General features: G+C 40.1%; 1 protein-coding gene, 1 long non-coding RNA gene and 1 pseudogene across 3 annotated transcripts in view; 1 reads left to right on the forward strand and 2 right to left on the reverse strand.

The window, feature by feature from the left end:
* Positions 1-3,926: 3,926 nt before the first annotated feature.
* LOC125928472 (40S ribosomal protein S17-like) lies at positions 3,927-4,488 on the reverse strand (annotated as a pseudogene).
* Positions 4,489-5,854: 1,366 nt separating this feature from the next.
* On the reverse strand, positions 5,855-17,344 carry LOC125928478 (uncharacterized). 2 transcript variants are annotated; one of them, XR_007459675.1, is made up of 6 exons: positions 17,259-17,344; positions 15,967-16,046; positions 13,915-14,816; positions 13,570-13,811; positions 7,041-7,238; positions 5,855-6,268 (listed from the first exon to the last, which is right to left on the reverse strand). It is a non-coding gene; the product is annotated as an uncharacterized LOC125928478 (long non-coding RNA). The 2 variants fall into 2 exon arrangements; XR_007459674.1 differs by having other exon boundaries at positions 5,855-7,238.
* Positions 17,345-17,717: 373 nt separating this feature from the next.
* The window catches only part of LOC125928461 (cytochrome b-c1 complex subunit 2, mitochondrial), a 30,617-nt gene continuing 27,438 nt past the window's right edge, over positions 17,718-20,896 (forward strand). The window contains exons 1-2 of the mRNA XM_049639164.1: positions 17,718-17,825; positions 20,758-20,841. Of these exons, the coding sequence (XP_049495121.1) occupies positions 17,793-17,825; positions 20,758-20,841 (117 nt within the window). The 5' untranslated portion in view covers positions 17,718-17,792. The remainder of the gene's footprint in view (positions 17,826-20,757; positions 20,842-20,896) is intronic.

Below are 20,896 nucleotides of genomic sequence, written 5' to 3' on the forward strand. Positions count from 1 at the left end.
CTAAAAGCATGGCCAGCCTTTCTCAAGGACTCTCTGCATGTCAATTTAACTTTTTTGCTACATTAGTCTTTTCTCCCACAATGGGATGTTGCCGCTGCTGGCTTACAGACTTACCTCATTACATTTTATCATCAGAGAGAACTTTACCTCACTCAAATTAGAAAATGCCTTGAAGGATTCAAACTGATTTGCCAAGATCTTGTATGCCTATCATTTTGATGCACAAAAAAAAAAAAAAGATCTCAATTTCCATTTATTTTTTTTTATGTTTCTTTATTTTGAGAGATGGGGTCAGGGGGTAAGGGAGCAGAAAGAGAGGGGGAGAGAGAGAAGCCCAAGCAGGTTCCATGCTGTCAGTTCAGAGCCCAACTTGGGGCTCAATCTGAGGAACCATGAGATCATGACCTGAACCAAAATCAAGAGTTGGACACTTAACTGATTGAGCCACTCAGGTGCCCCTCAACTTCCATTTAGATCTCACGTCTAGGGGTGCCTGGGTGGCTGTCAGTTAAGCATCTGACTCTGGCTCAGGTCATGATCTCATGGTCCGGGAGTCTGAGCCCCATGTCAGGCTCTGTGCTGGAGCTCAGAGCCTACAGCCTGCTTCAGATTCTATGTCTCCCTCTCTCTGCCCTACCCCCGCTCGTGCTCTGTCTCTCTCTCTCTCTCTCAAAAATAAATAACATTAAAAAAATAAAAACAAAAAAGGATCCCATGTCTAGGGTGAGAAAAAAATCAGTTCTCCAAGGGCTACCACATACAGTTTTATAAATTGTGGCATGGAGTGTCTTTTTTCTAATTTGCATATGTCATATAAGCCAGCAGAACCATAATTCCCTAATAATACTTGTTAATTTTGAGCACTTAAAATGTAAGTACTTTATTAAGTACTATCTGAGTATAAACTCAACCAATAAACTAGTTAAATAGGTACTGTTTTTATTCCCACTTTACAGATGAGAAAACAGAGGCAAAGATAGGTTAGGTAGCTTACCCACAATAACACAGATTTTTTAAAATGGTATACTTGGATTTGAACTCAGCTTATCTGGCTTCAGAGCTAGTCTCTTAAATTCTTATAGGGGTTAAGAACATACTGCCTCTCAAAAGAAAGGAATTGCTGTTCCCATAAGGCTGTGGTTCTCAACCAGGTCCGATTTTGTCCTGGAAGGATATTTGGCAATATCTAGAGACATTTTTGGTTGTCACAGCTGAGAATGTGGGTGCTACTGGCATCTGAAGAATAGAAGCCAGGGATGCTGCTGAACATTCTACAATATACATATAGCCCACCACTGAGAAATCCAGCCATTAGGCAAAAGGGCTTTGAGCTGACAGGTCAACTTTGTTGTTGTTGTTGTTGTTGTTGTTGTTGTTTTAACATTCCAGATGTTGCTCTTCATTATCTGGTGTATATTTTAATTTCCTGGGGAGTGTTCCAAAGTTACACAAGCCTTCACTGAAATGGTTACCCTTTTTTTCCCACCCCAACATTTTTCAAATGCATGATACACTTCAGAATTGCACTACTAAAGTGATTCTCAGGAAGGTCAGATGATGTGCAAGGGTGGGGAGGACGTGGTATATTAAAATAGACATATTTTAATCTGTAGGAGAATTTAAAACTAAAACAAAAATAATTGGTTCTTCCAACCTCCCTCCTATTTAAAACCAGTATTCTGTTGACACAGTTTGTCCATTAGTTTTCTGGCTTCCGTCTGCCTTCCTCCCAAGTTGGTTAAATAAGCACAGGTGACTTACATCCACCCTATGGACAAACCAGATTGATCCTCTACCCACTGACTCTTTCCTTTAGAGACCCCACAGCAACTACGAAGACAGGATAAAGGTATGTAAATACTGGCACTGTTTTGAGAAGATGCCCAGGATACTGCCCAAATTATAGTTCTTCAGCACTATAATTGGGTAGCTTTTTATTAATTTCTAAGGTTATTTTTTGGTGTTTTTACTTTAGTAAAAGATTCATTTAAATTACAGACACCTTTAAAAAAATTTTTTTTAATATTTATTTATTTTTGAGAGAGAGAGAGAGGCAGAGAGCGAGAGAGACACAGAATCCAAAGCAGGCTTCAGGCTCGGAGCTGTCTGCACAGAGCCTAACGCAAGGCTCAAATTTAGGGGACTTCAAGATCATGACCTGAGCCAACTGCGTCACCCAGGTGCCCCTGGGCACCTTTTTTTTGAAACACAAATTTGGAAAGCTTAAGCCATTCATAAGTCAATTCAATCAGGCCATTGTTATCCCAACCCTGACCCTAAGATTTTACTCCCTCACCAGAAGAGAAACTTTGCTAGGGTTTTGTTTTTTGTTTTTGAGACTTTTTTTGTAATGTTTATTTATTATTTTTTGAGAGAGCGAGAGAGAGCAGGGGAGCCATGCTGACAGCAGAGAGCCCCACTTGGGGCTTGAACTCACAAACCGTGAGATCATGACCTGAGCCAAAGTCAGACACTTAACCAACTGAGCCACCCAAACACCCCTTGATTTTTGTTTCTGTAGATAGGTAGTGGTGGAACATTAAAGAGTAGAGAGAAGGTAAAGCATGCCTGGATGAAGAGCCAAGAAGGGGAATGAAAAAATAGGATTTTACACAACTCACAGTACTCAGAGCCTTTCACTAAAAAATTAAAAGAAAAACACAAAATGGTGGTCTGTGGTATCAAAAAACAAAACAAAACAAAAACCCCACATGTTTGAAAAAGTTTCCCAGGGAAAAATGATGACTTTCAAGAATAAAATATATTTTGGAAGACTGTACCTAGCCCAGCCTATTATGTAACCTTTGCTATAATTGCACGTGTATTTTCACAATATTGTTATCATATATGAAGGTGAAGTTGTAGTAATGGAGAAGGTAGCATAAATACAAGAAACCATTTTTAAAGAAAGGAGTGGCAAAACTTGGTGGCAGTCTATGGGGAGTAAATGATAGAAGAACAGCTACATGGATCTGAACTTGGGGAACCATTAACAGAGTTAAGGAGGTTGGGAAGGTGAATTTGGAAAGATTTTATCAGCAAAATCTTGTGCCTTAATGGCTTTCTCATGGCCCATGGTTTTGTTAGTAAGCCTCAAAATGTCACTCCAACTACACTGTTAAATGTCAGAACGAGAGCTAAAGAGACCAGGGCTATCCCAGGGAATCCAGGATACAGTGGTCACTGTAGCTATAAAAGGTTCTGCCCTTCCACCACCACCACCAATACTACATTGAATGGTGGGTATATTCAAATCTTTACCTTAGCCAACCCAACAAAATCTTATTGAGTAAGTACTCTCTTTGGACACTTCGCTGATTCTAGAGATACTGAGATTTAAAAAGAGAGAGAGATCCTCCTGCCTAGAGTTTAGTCTTTGAGAAAAAGTACAAATAGATATAAAAGATACAAAAGTTGCATATCTCGTAGCAGAAAAAAAAAATGATGGTAGAGTGTGTGTTAGGAAGAAATTCATTCAGTCATTTTTTTCAAAATATTGAACACAGACTCTATGCCAGGCACTGCTAAACACTGAACACAGAGTAAAGAACTCCACAGAAGAGGTGTCCCTTCCTGGTTTATGTTTTAGTAACAAAGATAATAAACAAACAAGATACTTACAGATTGATAAATGCCATAAGGGAAATAAGATGGTAAGAGAGAGTAACTAAGCATAGGCCAGTCTTGGAAATCTAATGTACCCAAGTTTGTAGAGGTAAATAGTTCCTACTCACTAGTTGATGTGATTAACTAGAGTTATAACTCAAGCCCATGGAATCACTGGAAATTTTGCAATTTCTCTTTACTGCATACCCAGTTAATTTCCTGCAACATGTGGAAAGATGACATTTCTTCTGATGCTGCCTTTCATGAGAATACATCAGATTTTGTTGTACAGGTTTTGTAAGAAAGGTACCCCGAAGTATGAATATAAAAATAGGATTTGGCTGTTTTGTTTTTTTTTTTTAAGGTTACTGTCCAAGGTTTATTGAAGGTATTACAGCACAGCAAAGATTCAAATGGCTCCACGTGGTGTTTTGAAATTCATGCCAACTGTAGGCTAGGTGACCTGCAGGTTGGACAGACTGCCAAAGTCGAAAAGTTTCAACATTTCCTTAGTGTCAGGATCTACTTCAATGATCTCCTGATCCAGAGGGCTGAGACCTCAGGTACATAACTATCCCTCCTTTCTCTCTCCTCCTCCTGCAGCTTGATGGAGATGCCTCTCACCGGGCTTCTCTGGATCCGCTTCATCAGATGTGTAACATAGCCTGCAATCTTGTTACGGAGCTTCTTGCTGGGAATAATGGCGATCTCCTCACACACGTGCTTCTTGGTGTGGAAATCGTTGCCCAGGTGCATGTAGTACTTCTCAATGATGACCCGGGCCGCCTTCTTCACGGTCTTGGTGCGGACGTGGCCCATGTTGGCGGGTATAGTAAAACAGCTGTGGTTTGTTTTTTTTTTTCTTTTTTAGGCAGGAGGATTATTCATTCAATAAACTGTGTGTTAGATATTTTTCTACTCTTCGAGATGGGGAAGCTATTTTTTTAAGTTATATTCTTGTTACCTGTGTATGGAATAATACGTGTATGAAAGAGTGATATAAAAATAGGAGTATGGCATTTCTGATATTTGACCCCAGTGAACATGTTGTTGGGTATTCTACATTTCTCCTCTTTAGTCTTTACCAGTGGTGAATTGCCCCTTCAAATAGAAGAATGGCAGTGGTGTGTGAGAAGATTACACTTCTTCTTTGGGAGAATTTTGCTTTAAAAGTAAATATATTCAGGGGTGCCTGTCTGGCTCAATTAACATCCAACTCTTGATTTCAGTCAGTTCAACATCCAACTCTTGATTTTGGCTCAGGTCATGATCTCACGGTTTGTGGGATCAAGTTCTGCTTAGGGCTCTGCACTGACAGCATGGAGCCTGCTTGGAATTCTCTCTCTCTCTCTCTCTCTCTCTCTCTCTCTCTCTCTCAATAAATAAGTAAACTTAAAGAAAAAGTGAGTATACTCATCTGAAAAAATAAGCGGCAGGGCGGGGAACCTAATACCTGATGAGTACCTATGTTATGGTAACTGATACTCTCTATTCCAGGATCATAGATTCAAAATGAGCATTTGGATCATCAAAAATCAATCACATACTAGAGTTAGAGAGTTATTAGTATTTTCCTTAAGAAGGTGGGTGATTGGCATATATATTTTTAAGTCCAGAAACCCACATTGGTTAAAGGTCAGAAAAGGAAGACCACCACTAATAAGAGGAAGTCAAGGCAAACATTCGATCAGATGTGACAGGTTTCAGGAAGACACAAATACTGAATGATGCAATATTCACATAGACACAAATACTGATAATTAAAACCAAAAAGAAGTCTGATGAGACAGGATCCAGCTTTCACAGAAATTGGACTAGTTGGGAAAAATGGGCTGGAGAATGGATACAACATACCAACCCCAAAAAGTTTGATAATTAAGTCTTTTGCCAAAGTAGTTTCTAAATACTTCCCCATTGGTCAGCAGAAAGCATTTTAGGGGGAATAGCTAATTGGAGTGTGGAGTGACTAAATAAGAAAGAGACAACTTTTGACAAGAAGATACTGATACTTTTTAGTACATGGAGCACTGGGTATTAAGGAGTGAGAGAGGAAGGAATAAAACCTTGATGTGACATTAAACACTATGTTCTTGTGTCTTTCATTTTGTTTCAGAAGCAACAATGGATTCTTCTAATCATGGAATTCATACTCGAACAGCTGTTTACTGTCATTCTCTTGGTATTTTGAAATTCTCGTTCTATAAAGCATATAGATGTTCTCACAATTGCAAGTCAGTCCCTCCAGAGTCCACCTTCTTACTTCCTTAATACCAGTATCCAAAGAAACTGGGAATTGGTTTATATCCTTTCCAACAATGAAGTAGTAAAAAATCTTACTAAAATGCCACAATAGATTTTATTAAATAGTATTAAAAGTAAGAAATCATTAACAGTTACATTCTATATGGCAATTAGTTTAAGTAATTTCCAGTGTAATTTACACTTGGCCCTCATAATTTTAAGCAACCCAAGAGGAAATTAGTTACCGCATGAGTAAAAAAATTATGAATTAGGATATGACCCATAAAATGAGGAATTTTAATTAAATTATTGGTACAGATCCTTACTTAGATTTTACATCTTCTTGTCTATGGTAGTGGGGCCAACAGTGGATGAGCTTAACTGTAGACTGCAGTTGAAATTCTCCAAGTGAAAGTTGACTCTACAAGTGAGGAATTTTACAGAGAATCAGGAAACAAGTTTTGCCATCCTTGGCAGGCTTAACAAATTTGTCTCTATAAAGTTGTCTGATATGTCTCATTCCCTCAGATAGAGCATCAGATATTATTGCCTTTATGTTGAAAGCTTACTGCTTAGATTTTCTCCCTTCATAGTTCATGGCTTTACTTCAGAGGAAATTTTTTTTAATACGTTAAATATTATAAGGATTTTGATTGTGTAATGGCCGCTGTTATATTTGACCAGGACTTTGAACATAGCAATGATTCGTTGCCACTTCAGGTGAGGGAACTTAATTTAAAATGTTCCCAAGGTTATAATAAGAATTTAATTATCAGATCTGGAATTGCTCATTGGAATTTAACTGCTTCATGAATCAACATACTTACTCTCACAGTATCTCTGCCAAGACCAGAATTGACAAGTTTGGTGTGATTTAGTTACGAGCCCACATGATTTTCGGTAGGTTAGGTCAGAGAACCAATATTTTTTCTGAGGAGGGACTGCTTTGAATCTGCCTGAAATTTTGTGATTGCTGGGTTAAATGAGTGAACATGGCACCAAAGTTATAGCAGGGGGATCATCTGTGAATTTCATGAAACTCCAGACAAGTGGTTGGACGATGTGACATTAACAGCTGTCTAGATCAGCTATTGAAAAATGTTCAACGCTCCTAAGCAGTTACTGCCAACTTATTAAGGAGGATGAGTTTGGTACTTCATCTGCCTAAATGGAGGTCTAGCAGAAATAGCTACCTTCTCAAGATTCCAACGTCCTTATTCTTTTCTTCTCATAGTCTGGTTTACAATAATACGTTCAGTGGCTTGAATTAATTTCATTCATTCCACATACTGGTTGAGTATCTGCTATGTTCCAGGAGACACAGTAGGTATTCAGGGATGAATGTCCTCATTCAGTGATGAACAAAACAAGCATATCTCACGGCTGTCATTCTAGTGAAGACAGAAGTGGATACACAAGCTATTATTACTAGTACCTTCTAGTAACTAATACTAGCAATTGTGATTACTAATTATTCTGTGTTAATAGTTAAGATAAGTGCTATGAACAGGGAGAAACCATTGTGCTGTGAGGAAGACTATCAAAAAATGACTCTGGAAAAGTGACATTTAAACTGAGAGGTAAAAGGTAAGAAGATACCAGCCAGCTAGCAGAGCTCAGGCTCAGGAGTACCTTCCAGCTGGAGAGAATAACACTTGTTCAGCCCCTGAGGCTGGAAAAAAAGATTGATGTGATTAGATCATCTGACATCTAGGGCTGAAGCAAAAGGAACATTGGAAAGGTGTGCAGAGGCATTTTAGGGCTTGATAAGAGTTTGGATTTTATTCCAAGTACAATCAAAAGTCATTAGAAGAGACTTACCAGAAGAGCATTTATTTTTTTAACACCAAGCATATAATACCTACAGCAAACATTTAATGGGAATTTGTTGTTAGTTGTGCCAAATTTAATTTGGTAGTCTCATGTTAGACTATCAGTTGGTCCTTACTAATATCTGAGAGGACGTTTAATACACTGGCAGGGATAAGAGCCAGATTTTGCAGAATTAAATAATAGATAAGGATAAAAATAAAAGAGTAAGTGTAGTCATTTTACTCTACTTAACTAGCTTTTAAAAAAAGGAATATGTCTTTTAAAAGCATTTTTATTGCCATCCTTATTCACTTTATATTTTCCTTTTTGTTTTAATTCACATTATATTTTCAAGTATGAACTACTTCCTCTAATGTAGTGCCCTGGGGTCACATACTTTCTGTTTGTGCTAGCCAATCTTACTTCATGTGTACTTAATGCTCTAGTCTGATTTTTTTCTTTGATGGTATAGATCCCTGGCTTTAAAGTGATGACAAAATATCCAGGTGGATTTAAGTGGCAAATATTAAAACTGTAAAGTTAAATTTCTCTTCTCTTAAACCTCCTAATTCTCTTGGTTATTTCTGTCTGTCCCACTAAAATATAAAGTCTTACTCATCTTTCCACACTTCACATTATATAGTATACTGCTTCAAGCATGGTTGGTATACCATTAATGAATATTTTTTAAGCAAAATTAATTTTTCTGCTACTGATACTTTTTCCAGGTTATTTTATGATGGCAAGATACACATATCATAAAATATACTGTCTTAACCATTTTAAGTGTACAATTCAGTAGTATCAATACATTCATAATGTCTGTACAATTCATACACTTGTAATGTGTATCACACATAACTATCCATCTCCAAACTATTTTCAACTTAGAAAATATTTATTTCAGGGCATCTGGGTGGCTCAGTTAGTTGAGCATCCGACTTCGGCTCAGGTCATGGTCTCACAGTTCGTGAGTTTGAGCCCCACATCAGGCTCTGTGCTGACAATGCAGAACCTGCTTGGGATTCTCTCTCTCTCTCTCTCTCTCTCTCTCTCTCCCTCTCTTTCTGCCCCTCCCGACTCTCTCTTTCTCTCTCTCAAAATACATAAACTTTAAAAATGTTTAAAAATATATTAATTTCCAATAGTTAACATTTGCTTAATAATTTCAATACAATTATATTTCTTTAAGTTGTTCTCTAAATTCTAATTTCAACACCCACTTGGGAATCATTCTCAACCCTCTTTGGCTGCTCTTGACCACTCTTGCTCTGTATCAGAGTAATATTTCTCTTTGATTAGCTCTAAAATCTTCTGGCAAATGAATACCCCATCTGTGCCTTCACTCTTTCACACTTAGGGTCACTCTCTTAGGCTGTTTCTCCACTTAAAGGGATCAAGTGTTTTTGTTTAAATATTTTAAAAATGGGGTACCTGGGGAGCTCAGTCAGTTAAACGTCCAACTCTTGATTCTGGCTCAGGTCATGATCTCATGGTTCATGGTTCGTGAGTTTGAGCTCTGCATTAGGTTCTGCACTGAAATTGTGGAGCCTGCTTGGGATTTTCTCTCTCTCTCTCTCTCTCTCTCCCTCTCCCTCTCCCTCTCCCTCTCCCTCTCTCTCTCTCTCAAAAATAAATGTTAAAAGTAAATAAATATTTTAAAAATACAACTAATCAAAAAATAATATTTAAATGAACATAAGGTGGTTTCTCACCTCATCCTTGTGAATCAAAAATATGAGTTCTGTGCATATTTTCAGTAAGAAGTTAATTCTGATTTTTTTTCAAGGATTGTTCCTTCTAGAATGCAAGGATCCCAGGGGTTTTTTTTTAACTTAGCTTTGACGTGCATATGGTAAAAACACTGTGCTAGAAAAGAATTGTGTTATCTTACCCTCATTGTGGTAAAAGAAAAAACACGTAACATACATATACCATCTTAACCATTTCTAAGTGTAGAATTCAGTAGTGTTAAGTGTATTCATATTGTTGTGCAACCAATCTGCAGCCACCCTGGTGGCTCAAGTCGGTTGAGGGTCTGACTTCGGCTCAGGTCATGATCTCAGGGTTCATGAGGTCAAGCCTGCATCGGGCTGTGTGCTGACAGCTCAGAGCCTGGAGCCTGCTTCACATTCTGTGTCTCCCTCTCTCTCTGCCCCTCCCCCGCTCACGTTGTCTCTCTCTCTCTCTCAAAAATAAATAAGCATTGAAAAAAGTTCTTAAAAAGTGTTCCTTGGACATTAAATAATCACTTTTAAAGAAGCTCCCTAATGAGTTATCTTCTAAAGCAAGGACCGCGGTGTACAAATAGCCCTTCAGATGTATGGGAGACTTAACAGGACAAACACATGTTTTGAGCTTAGATCATTGAGCAACATCTCTATAATTTTTATCCCAGCTCATACAACAGGGAGAAAAAAAAGAAACCTCTGACTTCTGAGGGACAAATACATCAGCAAAGTCTCTATCATGTGGGACAGCATTTGGAAGTTTACTACAAGATAAAAACAAGGACATTGCTGGCTGCAGAGAGCACCAGTTACCAAATTCATTAAAACAGCAGATAATGGACCCCACTCCCAAAGATTCCAATTCAGTAAAACCGCACTGGGACCAGGCCTCTGTGCTTCTCAAAGCACCTGGGGTGATTATGATGCAGATGATACGAATCACATGTTGAGAAATATTCCATGGTATGTATCAGGCTGTATCTAGGGATCTTATTAAACATGCAGGTGCCCTGGCCTTCTCAAACCCAACGAATAAGCATCTAGAGGAGTGGGACCAAGGCATCTTTTTAACAGGTTTTCTGGGAGATTGTGATGAACCATTGTCTTATTGTTAGGGTGACTATCTGCCCACTTTTTAGTTGTAATTCACATATCCTATAATTCACTTCTTTTAAGTGTACTAATTAATAATTCTTAGTCAATTCAGCCATCACTACAATCCAGTTCTAGAACACTTTGCTGTTCTCATCACACTAATAAGATCTCACTGATAAGATCCCTGTTCCCACCCCCAGTCCTAGGCAACGCCTAGGACTTTCTGTCTCTATAGATTTCTCTTCTCTGGACATTTCATATAAATATCTTGTATGCCAGATTTCTTTCATTTAGTATGGCTTTTTAAAATGTTTATCTATTTAATTTATTTAGAGAGAATGCATGAGCAGGGAAGGGGTAAAGAGGGAGGGACAGAAAGAATTCCAAGCAGGCTACACACTACCAGCGTAGAGCTGGACACAGGGTTGGATCTCACAAACCGTGAGATCATGACCTGAGCTGAAATCAAGAGGCAGACGCTTAACCAAGTGAGCCACCCAGACACCCCTCATTTAGTATGTTTTTGAGGTTGATACTAGTTTCTAATTGCTGCAAATTGCCACACACTTAGTGGCTTGAAACAGTGCAAATTATCTTGAAGTACTAGAGGCCAAAAGTCCAAAATGGGTCTTAGTGAGGCTAAAATCCAAGTATCAGCAAAGCTGTCCTTCTGGACACTCTGGGGGTGAAACCATTCCTTGTGTGTCCAGCTTGTAGAGGCCACCTGCATTCCTTGGTTCTTAGCACCACTCTCACTCTGACCTTTGCTTCCATTGCCATGTTATAAATACCCATGTGATTGCATTGGGTCCACTATGATAAGCTCATCTCAAGATCCCTAAGTTAATCACATCTGTAAAATCACTTTTGCCATGTAATGTATTCAGATTCCAGAAACTAGTGTTCTACCTACACAAGGTTCATCCATGTTGTATACATGTAGTATCAGTATTTTGTTATTTTTTTTATTGCTCTAGTGTATGGACATACCCTGTATTTATTCATTCACCAGTTAAAGGATATTTGAGTTGTTTTCACTTTTTGGCTATTATGACTAATGCTGCTGTGGACATTCACACACAAGTCTGTCTGTGGACATGTTTTCATTTGTCTTCAGTATATGTCTAAGAGTGAAATTGCTGGTCATATGGTCCCAGATTTATTTTGTCCTGGTTTACTTACTAATAGTTCTCCCTGGGGCAGCTGGGTGGCTCAGTCAGTAAGCATCTGATTCTTGATTTGGGCACAGTTCATGATCTCAGTCCGTGGGTTCAAGCCCTGTGTCGGGCTCTGTGCTGACAGTGCTGAGCCTGCTTGGGATTCTCTCTCTCCCCGTCTCTCTGCCCCTCCCCTGCTCACGTGCTCACTCTCTCTCTCAAAATTATATAAACATTTATAGTTCTCCCTTTTACTCTCAAAATTATCTCGGTTTGTGTAGTAACCCTAATTATAGCAGCTTATAAACCAGAACGTATTGCAATCAATGTAGTCCTGCCTCCTGGCCCAGAATGTTTTACAGGTGGAAAGAGTAACATTAATTATAAACTTGATATAGAAACATAGGTAGTAACTCTAGTTCTTACCTCAGAGCTTTCTAAATGTGGAGATATTTTGAAACTAAATGAAAATCAAACAAACACAAAAACCAGAAATGTTGAAGGATGGAGGGCAGGAAAGGAAGGGAAAGTAACCAGGGGTCTAAGTTTGGTACTTGAATCCCCAGACATCTGTGAAATCTCCACATCAAGAGATAGAAGGACAGCAATGGGTAGGGAAGAACAGATAAATACAATTAAACAAGGAGAATCTAACAATCTAGGAATTCAGTAAAAGCAAAAGGATTGTAATTTCTGAGTTTAAAATGACCTCAAGGGGCGTGTGGGTGGCTCAGTTGATTGAGCGTCCAACTCTTGATTTCAGCTCAGATCATGATCCCAGGTCATGGGATCAAGCCCCACGAGCCCCACTGTGGGCTGTGCTGAGCATGGAGCCTGCTTGAGATTCTCTCTTTCTCTCCCTCTGCCCTTTTCCACTGTTTATGCCCTCTCTCTCTTTAAAGTAAAAAATAATAATAAATTTTTTAAGTGACAGCAAGTTTTCTCTCCTTGTGTTTTGTGTGTAAACAGTAAAAATTTAAAGGCATATACTCCTGGAGCACCTGGGTAAGTCAGTCAGTTAAGCAACTGACTTTGGCTCAGGTCATGATCTCACAGTGCATGGGTTCAAGCCCCGCAGTGGGCTCTGTGCTGACAGCTCAGAGCCTGGAGCCTGCTTCAGATTCTGTGTCTCCCTCTCTCTCTGCCCCTCACCTGCTCACACTCTGTCTTTCTCTCTTTCAAAAATAAATAAACATTAAAGGCATACACTCCTGCTATATGCTAATTACTACACAGGGGCAGAGAGGCTAAGCCAGCTGTTCCCAGACTTTATGACTAGGCACTAGATTCACCTGGGGGGCTTTTCTTTAAAATGAAGATTCCTTGGGGCCCCTGGATGGCTCAGTCGTCTAAGCGTCTGACTTCAGCTCAGGTCATGATCTCACACTTCGTGAGTTCGAGCCCCACATTGGGCTCTGTGCTGACAGCTCAGAGCCTGGAGCCAGCTTCAGATTCTGTGTCTCCCCCTCACTGCCCCTCCCCTGCTAATGCTCTGTCTCTGTCTCAAAAATAAATAAAAACATTTTTAAAAAATTTTTAAATGAAAACTCCTAGATTCCAAACCCTGTAGAGTCTGATTCAGTCAGAGTGGTGGAGAACCCAGGAATCTGCATTTTAACTAGTACTCCACCTAATTCTGATATGTATTTGGCTCTGGGGCAAAAAATGGGCAGGCTTCCAGGGGATTCACAAGTTAAGGCTTGCAATTTTAACACCTAAGAAGTCATTTTTATTCTTGGGAATTAGTAGCAGGTAACAACATATCTTTAGTGATGTCACCACTCAAATAAGACTTCCACTAAAGCCATACCGAAGAGATGACAAACACATTCTCCTTTCCCAAATTTACCAGTGTCAAGGCCTCCTTGCTAAAGTAGTTTTGGCTACCTGAGTCATAAAATAATTTCAAAGAAGATAGATCAGCCTACCTTGCTTGCAGAATTTCACATTGTTTGATATCATGAGGTCGAAACTGGACATCATAAGAATACAGCACTGGCATCTAGGCTGACTCCAGAATATTCTTTCTCAGTAAGGTGTGAATCCTGAGGTTCCTTCCTTCCTTGTCTTTGCAATCTTGTGACACAAGTGATCTCCCTTGGATTCTCCCTTTCACATCTGACATCAACCAAGAAGGCGCGTAGCAAACTTACGTGGATCCCACATACAACTAAGAGAAATGTGAAAAGCAGAGTTTTTAAGACAAAAGGGCTGTATGTTTCTGTTTAATAAAATGCATGGATCCAAAAGAAAGTGGGAGAATTAAACATTACCTAAAGCAGCTTTGACTTCAGATCTTGACCACTAAAGTGAGGTGTCAAAAATAACCATGCCCTTGGCCCCTGCTCAGGGATGATATACAAATTAGTGAAGCATTCCATATTTAAAAATTTTTTACATAACCATCCCCCTCCCCAATTATGATTGGTAGCTACCTTAAACATTTATGAGTCATAGTTCTCTCCATTAAGGAGCTTAAAATCAAAGAAAGGTAAAATGTTGATTCTGGTTGAAACTGGGCAATAGGTAAATGGGAGTTCATTGTGCTATCCCTTTAACTTCTATTTGTCTGAAAATGCCAATAATGTTTTTTCTTTAATCTAGTTAAGGAAAATGAAACATGAATAAACAACCAATTATCAATACAAGGCAGTAAAGTTCCCAGAAGGGAGAATAAACTCCAGGCTATAGTGCTATTTGCTTGGGTAGGATTCAGGAACAGGGAAGGAAATGCCAACAATCAAAATTATGGACTAGGAGGAGCCACAATTAATGCCTCTGGCTCTAATATGGCAAGATGATGTTCCCAAGTACAAGATCAAACCACGTTCCTAGAGTCTATTTTGCCTCCCCATAGCCTCCTTCCTTATGATGTTCCTCCCCACCCACCCAACTCCAGCTCAAGGCAGGAAGTTGGGCTCCACGGGTCAGATTTGACTCCATATTAAGAAAACTAACAAAGCTTTCCAGCAATGTACTCCTCTGGTTTTCCATCTTCTTATTCCTTTCCTCTCCCAGGGCTTGCAGTGTCTCCTATGCAGAAACAATTTCAAGGACCTCATTTTCTTCTGCAGTAAAATTCGAGAGTTGTGGCAGAAATCTGACATGAGCTGGTAAGGCAACCTGGAGAAATTTCAAGGTCTTCTGTCACCGACACCCTTGTTTTTATGCTAGTCTGGGCCATGGGCATTATAAAAGAGGAAAAGAGGTTTTAAAAATACATTTAAAAAGTAATGAGTAAGGAGATGTAAGCAATCTGGAGCCTCATCTAGATAAAGAACACTCTTCTTCCCTCCCTTTTTTCTCCTTTATTTCTTATCCTCTTGGCCACCCGCTTTCTCTTTCTGTGTCTTCAATTCTCAACTCTTTTACTACTTCCCTCCATTTGGGGGGCTTACTCCTCCAAGCATTAATTATTCAAAAGGTATAGGGAGTGACAACGCAAAATGAGAATTGGAGCTCAAGGATCCAGCCTCCCCCAGCACTATAATTATGTAATTAGCTATACAACTGGTTGGGAGCTGAAGAAAAGCATGAGGTGGAAAATGTACACTACCTACCAATACCACACATGTTAACAATGGCATCCCATCTCAGTTACACACACCCTTCCTCCCCTCATAAGCAACAGTCAATGAATTAGGTAGGACACCGATATGATGTGGAAGTGGTAGATCTGTCCACAAGATGGCAGTCCTACTTTGTAGTGTATAACAATAGGAAATTTGCGGTGGTACAAAATATGAATAAACTTAGAATTATGTTATTTATGTAGGTGATATCATGAATTATATTTCAATTCCTACCACATATTAACAATTTTCTGTTTGGGTCACAGTTAAGTTTTGAGGTGTGGGTGATATTTATTACAAGGGAACATTCTAAATAGGTGTGTGTATGCGTGTGTGTGTATCCCACCTAACCTGAACTGTTGAATGAAATTCCAATGACTGGACTCTCAGGGGTGCAGCTATTTTGGGGGGTAATGCTTAAAAAGCACTGGAAATAGAGGTTTATATTCCATGTTAATGAATTTGAACTTTATCTTGAAAAACATGGGGAATCATTGAAAAATTTTAAGCAGGTGGGTGACTTGATCAGAGCAATGTTTCCCCAATTTCACTCATTGGTATAGCACCTTCATGATTTTTGCCATAACTATTACCAGTAGTTAATTTACTCAATGTTGTTTAAACCTACTTTTACTCTCTTATAATGTATTTAAAGAGGAAACTCATTACTAGTATTGCTTGCCATAATCAATTTCCAAAATAAATGTACAACTGTTGAAATGGAACAATATTCATTTATAAACTTAAAATTACCTCATGCACCACTATAGTGTTAAGTCTCCCACACTTTGGGTCACTCTCCTGTGTGGTATGGACTGAGTTAGGGGTGCCCCCTGAAAGCACAGAAATTGGGTTTGCATCAGATACTTTTTTTTCCATGTCCCCAAGTAAATTTTATTGCCACTGCACATAGAAGAAATTAGAATGTTTGACATAAATATTCCAAAAATAATTTTCCACTTTTTGAAAAATTTCAAATGTAAAGAAAAGCTGAGGGAATAGTACAGTAGATGCCCAATTACCCTTGACTTAGATTAATTTTTTGAAAGTTAAAAATTTTTATTTATAAAGAAAATGATTGTATGCTACTTTGAACAGCTACATTGTACAAAAAATGACTTGAAAATTCCCTTTTGATATTCTTAAAGAGCTGGATGCCAGTATATATGCTTTTCACTCTCTTCGGACCTCTTAATGTTAAACTGGAGTTGAGCAGAAATATAACCTAGGTTCTCTCAAATCATTCTTGGGCTCCAGACAAGGAACTGGACCTCTGAACAAATAAACGGGTTACTAATAACTGTAACCAGGGAGAGACAAAGCTATGAGTGATGAAAGTTCCTTCCACATGGCATCCCTCCACTCCTGCATCAGATTCTTAATGATCAGGTGTCACCTGAAATCCTGTTAGACAGTTGTAGGCGTGAAGCCAGTTAGCTACAGACCAAAGAGTTAGACATAAGTTCGTCTATGCCTTGTAAATGTCTAAAGCACCACCAGCCCTTCTGAAATTTCAATGTGCAATTCTTGTAAAATGCAGATTCTGATTCAGTATGTAGATTCTGCATTTCTAACTCTAAATGGTGTTAATGTTGTTTTCCCCCAACCGTGCTACGATAGCACAGTACGAGACTGTAAGTTCCTGAAGGACAGGGGACCACGTCTCAATCTTTAGCATAGCCATGGAAGGTGACTTCATGAGTCATGAGTTAATACTCATTGAAGAGGGGTGAACTTTCTTCCCCTGGATAGTCACGGGACTCCTAGTATGCAGGTTTCAGCTCAGAAGTACCCCCAACACACAGCCCTGCTATTCAAAACATTTTAATTTTTCGCATACGAAAAGTGTAGTTAAATTTTTGTTTTCTACGTAGCCTCGGCCTAGAATATAAATTTCATGAAAGCAGAGACCTTAATTGTGAGGACTGCCTCGGTTTCAGGACTCAGCCCATTTGTATCCCCCGCCTGTTCTGGGAGTTAGAGCAGCAAGTTCATTGGACAAGACCTCTATTCTCAGAAAGCTAATGATCTAATGAGGACTTTACCAAGCAAGAGACAGTCACGTCCGGACTCGAAGCCCGTCTCTGCAAAAAAGCAAATAGATAACGGAAATCTCTCCGAAAGCGCCGGCCGAAAGAGAGCAGAAAAGTGCGGGAGCGCAAGAGCAAGGGTAAATCCAGAGGCCGCGGGTGGGATCCCGGGAAAGCGGGCTCTCTCATTGGACAATCCGGATCGGGAGAATCCAAAGTGCGGGGGGGGTTGTGATGGGATGTCGTAGACGTAGAGCAGGATTACAGAGTGGATATCCGGGCCAGGACTAGAACCCAAAAAGTGGTAACATAAGTAATCTTCTGATTATTTACTTACAAAATTATGCGTCTGCCCATCCTGCGTCTTAGAGTAATTGGACTGGCCCAACCTCCTCCGGGGAGCAGTAGAGTGCTGTCCGCATAGAGAGTCCTCTTACGTAGAAAGCGTGGGAAAAGAGTGTCGCGGGGGAAGCTGGGAAACTCCGTCGTCGGCCACCATCTTGCTTTCCTTTAACCGGCTGTGACCGTGGATTAGAGCAATCTTGAGCCATGAAGCTGCTAAGCAGAGCTGGGTCTTTTTCGGTGAGCACAGCCGGTGGGCTTGGGGAAAGGTTGGGGAGCAGTTTGTCAGCATGTCAGGTGATACGGGCCGGTGGTGCTTGGTTTGGAGTTTCGGGGCCTTGGGCTTCCGTCTGCCCTTCAGCCGAATTCTGCGGGCCAAGTGGGCTGCAAGCTGAGTGGGTCGCGCATTGGAGGCCCAGCTCGTGCTACGAGCAGAAGAGACCTAACGCCGGAAAACCTGAAAAGGAGAGGGAAAGAGCTTGAGAGTGGAGGTGAAGTGACTCCGTGGAGAGACCTCTGAAGGTCACTGCTGCACTTGGCGTGCGGGAGGAGACAGCGAGTCCTGGGGGGAAAGGAGGCCGGCGAGTACCTAGCCCTCCACCCTTACCCTGTCAGCCCCGGCCCCTGCTTCTTAGTGTATCACGGAGCATCAGTTTCCCCAACGGTTAAGTTGAGCTTATGAGTAAAATGTTAAGGAAGAAATAAGCAAATTGCCGTACAGTGCTTATCACTGTGCCTGAAACTTATTACGGTGCCCCAGCAGTATAACGTGTTTTTCTTGATGTTAGAGAATTCTAGGAGGGGCTCAGGGTCAGCCCTCGGGAGCCGCTTAAGATTTCTCATTCAACCCAAACAAAACAGAGCCGTCACTTGGGGAAGACTCCTCAAATGTCAGCGTGCTATCACTGTGGAGTGGAGGTTATCATCAGGGGAAGTGAGGAACACTTTTAAAAATCTCAGGTGGGCGGGGCCCCTGGGTGGCTCAGTCGGTTAAGCACCGAGTTTGGCTCAGGTCATGGTCTCGGTCGGTCCGTGAGTTGGAGCCCAGCGTAGGGCTCTGTGCTGACAGCTCAGAGCCTGGAGCCTGCTTCAGATTCTGTGTCTCTCCATCTCTCGGTCCCTGCCCTGCTCATGCTCTGTGTCTCTCTGTCTCTCAATAATAAATAAACGTTATAAAAAAAAAAAAAACTGAGGCGGGCAAGGTTTGCTGCCAGGGAATACTTGGTAGTTTCTGCATACATTTTTGGTTATAATACCCTTTGGGGGAACGTACCTGGCATCTAGAGGCCAGAAGTGCTGCTAAATTCCTACAGTGCGCAAACACATTCCCCCACAACAAAAAATTAGCCCAAGATGCAGGTAGAATCTGGTTACTAGATAACCTAGTAACCTGCTAGAGAGTGGTGAAGAAGAACAGGGAATGGAGTTTCCCTGTGCCTAATGTTTAAATAGATATACTGTGGATATATAAAGGGCTGCCATTTAGACTACAATATCACCTAAGTTACCCTTCCTGGCACACCTAGACAAACCAGTAATTAACAACTCTGAGAGCAGCCTAGTTAAACTAGCAAAACACCCCAAAATCTCCTCCATTCCATCCATCCCCACTTTCCAGTAGATGAAAGTACTCAAAGGTAACAGAACTGGAGAGGACTAATGTAAACAAATTGCAGTAAACTTGAAAACAATTAATGTTCCCAATTATATCACTTACTTTACAGAAGAATAAGTTTATACATATTTGGTTATTAACATAATCTAGTAATTGCATGACAATTACGAGGATAATTCTTTGCAACTGATTTGAATGGGACCAATTAAGGACGGTACATAATCATCAAAGCTGTTTCTTGAGGTAAAAGCACCTAAATCTCCCTTAACAGTGGAACTATAGATTATTCATACTTGAATAGCTATGAAAATCGAAAACCAAAATCACAAGTAGAATTAAACGTACCACACCCAGCAAACGAAATTGATAGTAAAACAAAGCTCATTGTAATTTATAATTAAAAAGTACTAATAACAAGTGAAAACTAGGAATCAACTTAGTACAGCACTGATGTTGAATATGTAACAGCCCTTCAGGATATCATAGAGGAGGGGCATTGCAGCCTCTGATGGGAGTCCTCAGGAAACTCCAGCAGTATGTGCATTTGGTTTTGGGATAACATCTCTGCTGATAACCTCAGGAACCTAAAGATGAATATTATAGCAGTGTATATCATTTGACAAAAAAAACAATAAAGTTATGCATTTTGGATCCATTATCCAGCATTTAAGAGGACCCTTTTACCTTTCCAGTGGCTGCATATAATAAACTGACAATCTGCTGTAGCTGAAGCTATTGTTAATTGCAGGATGGTCAAAATTTATATTAGGCGAAGAAATAAAACTCTTGGTTGTGTGGTCCTACAGTAGCACGCAAGACAGTGAAGATACTGTGGAAAATATATTTTCCACTGTGGAATTTTCCTTGGTATACTCTCTTTTTTAAAGGTTACTAAAATGATCATGGAGATGAAGTCACTTCCCTTGGGAAGTAGGCTAAAATGAGATTCTCTGAGCAGATAAGGAAAACAGTAATGCTGACATCAATAAAAGGGTATGGATGTGGCAGTCCCACACCTTTTCAAAAAAAATTCCAAAGCATTAGAGCCAGGAAGAACCACCTGAAGCTTTAATAGGATGGTTATAAGAAAAAAGATGGCTAAAAGGGAAAAGAAAATACAGTAGTTCTTTACATTTTAAAAAATGAGCATTGGGGTGCCTGGGTAGCTCATTCAGTTAAGCATCCAACTTCGGCTCCAGTCATCTCACAGCTAGTGGGTTCGAGCCCCGCATCAGGCTCTGTGCTGACAGTGCAGAGCCTGGAGCCTGCTTTGGATTCTGTGTCTCCCTCTATCTCTGCCCCTCCCCTGCTTATGCTCTGTTGCTCTCAAAAATAAATAAATGTGAAAAAAATTATTTAAAAAAAATGAGCACATAGGATTAGGTATTCCTTCAGGCTCTACACAAATAGAGATTTAAGAGACAGTAATACTAAGTTAATCAGCCAAATCCTCCCATGAAGTTATTTTATCACTGGACACCTGTTCCTTGGGCACACCAGAATATAAGACATTGTTCTTGAAAGAAATCTGGGTAACCTGTCTTTTTTTGTGTTTAGAGGTTTTATTCCCTGAAAGTTGCTCCCAAAGTGAAGACCACAGCTGCCCCTGCAGGAGTGCCTCCACTTCCTCAGGACCTTGAGGTTAGTCCCACTGAGTTGCTCACTGAAACCCATACATGCCTTACTGTCTTTGGTA

This window comes from Panthera uncia, chromosome E3 (assembly GCF_023721935.1).
Source record: "Panthera uncia isolate 11264 chromosome E3, Puncia_PCG_1.0, whole genome shotgun sequence".
In the NCBI taxonomy this organism is placed as follows: domain Eukaryota; kingdom Metazoa; phylum Chordata; class Mammalia; order Carnivora; family Felidae; genus Panthera; species Panthera uncia.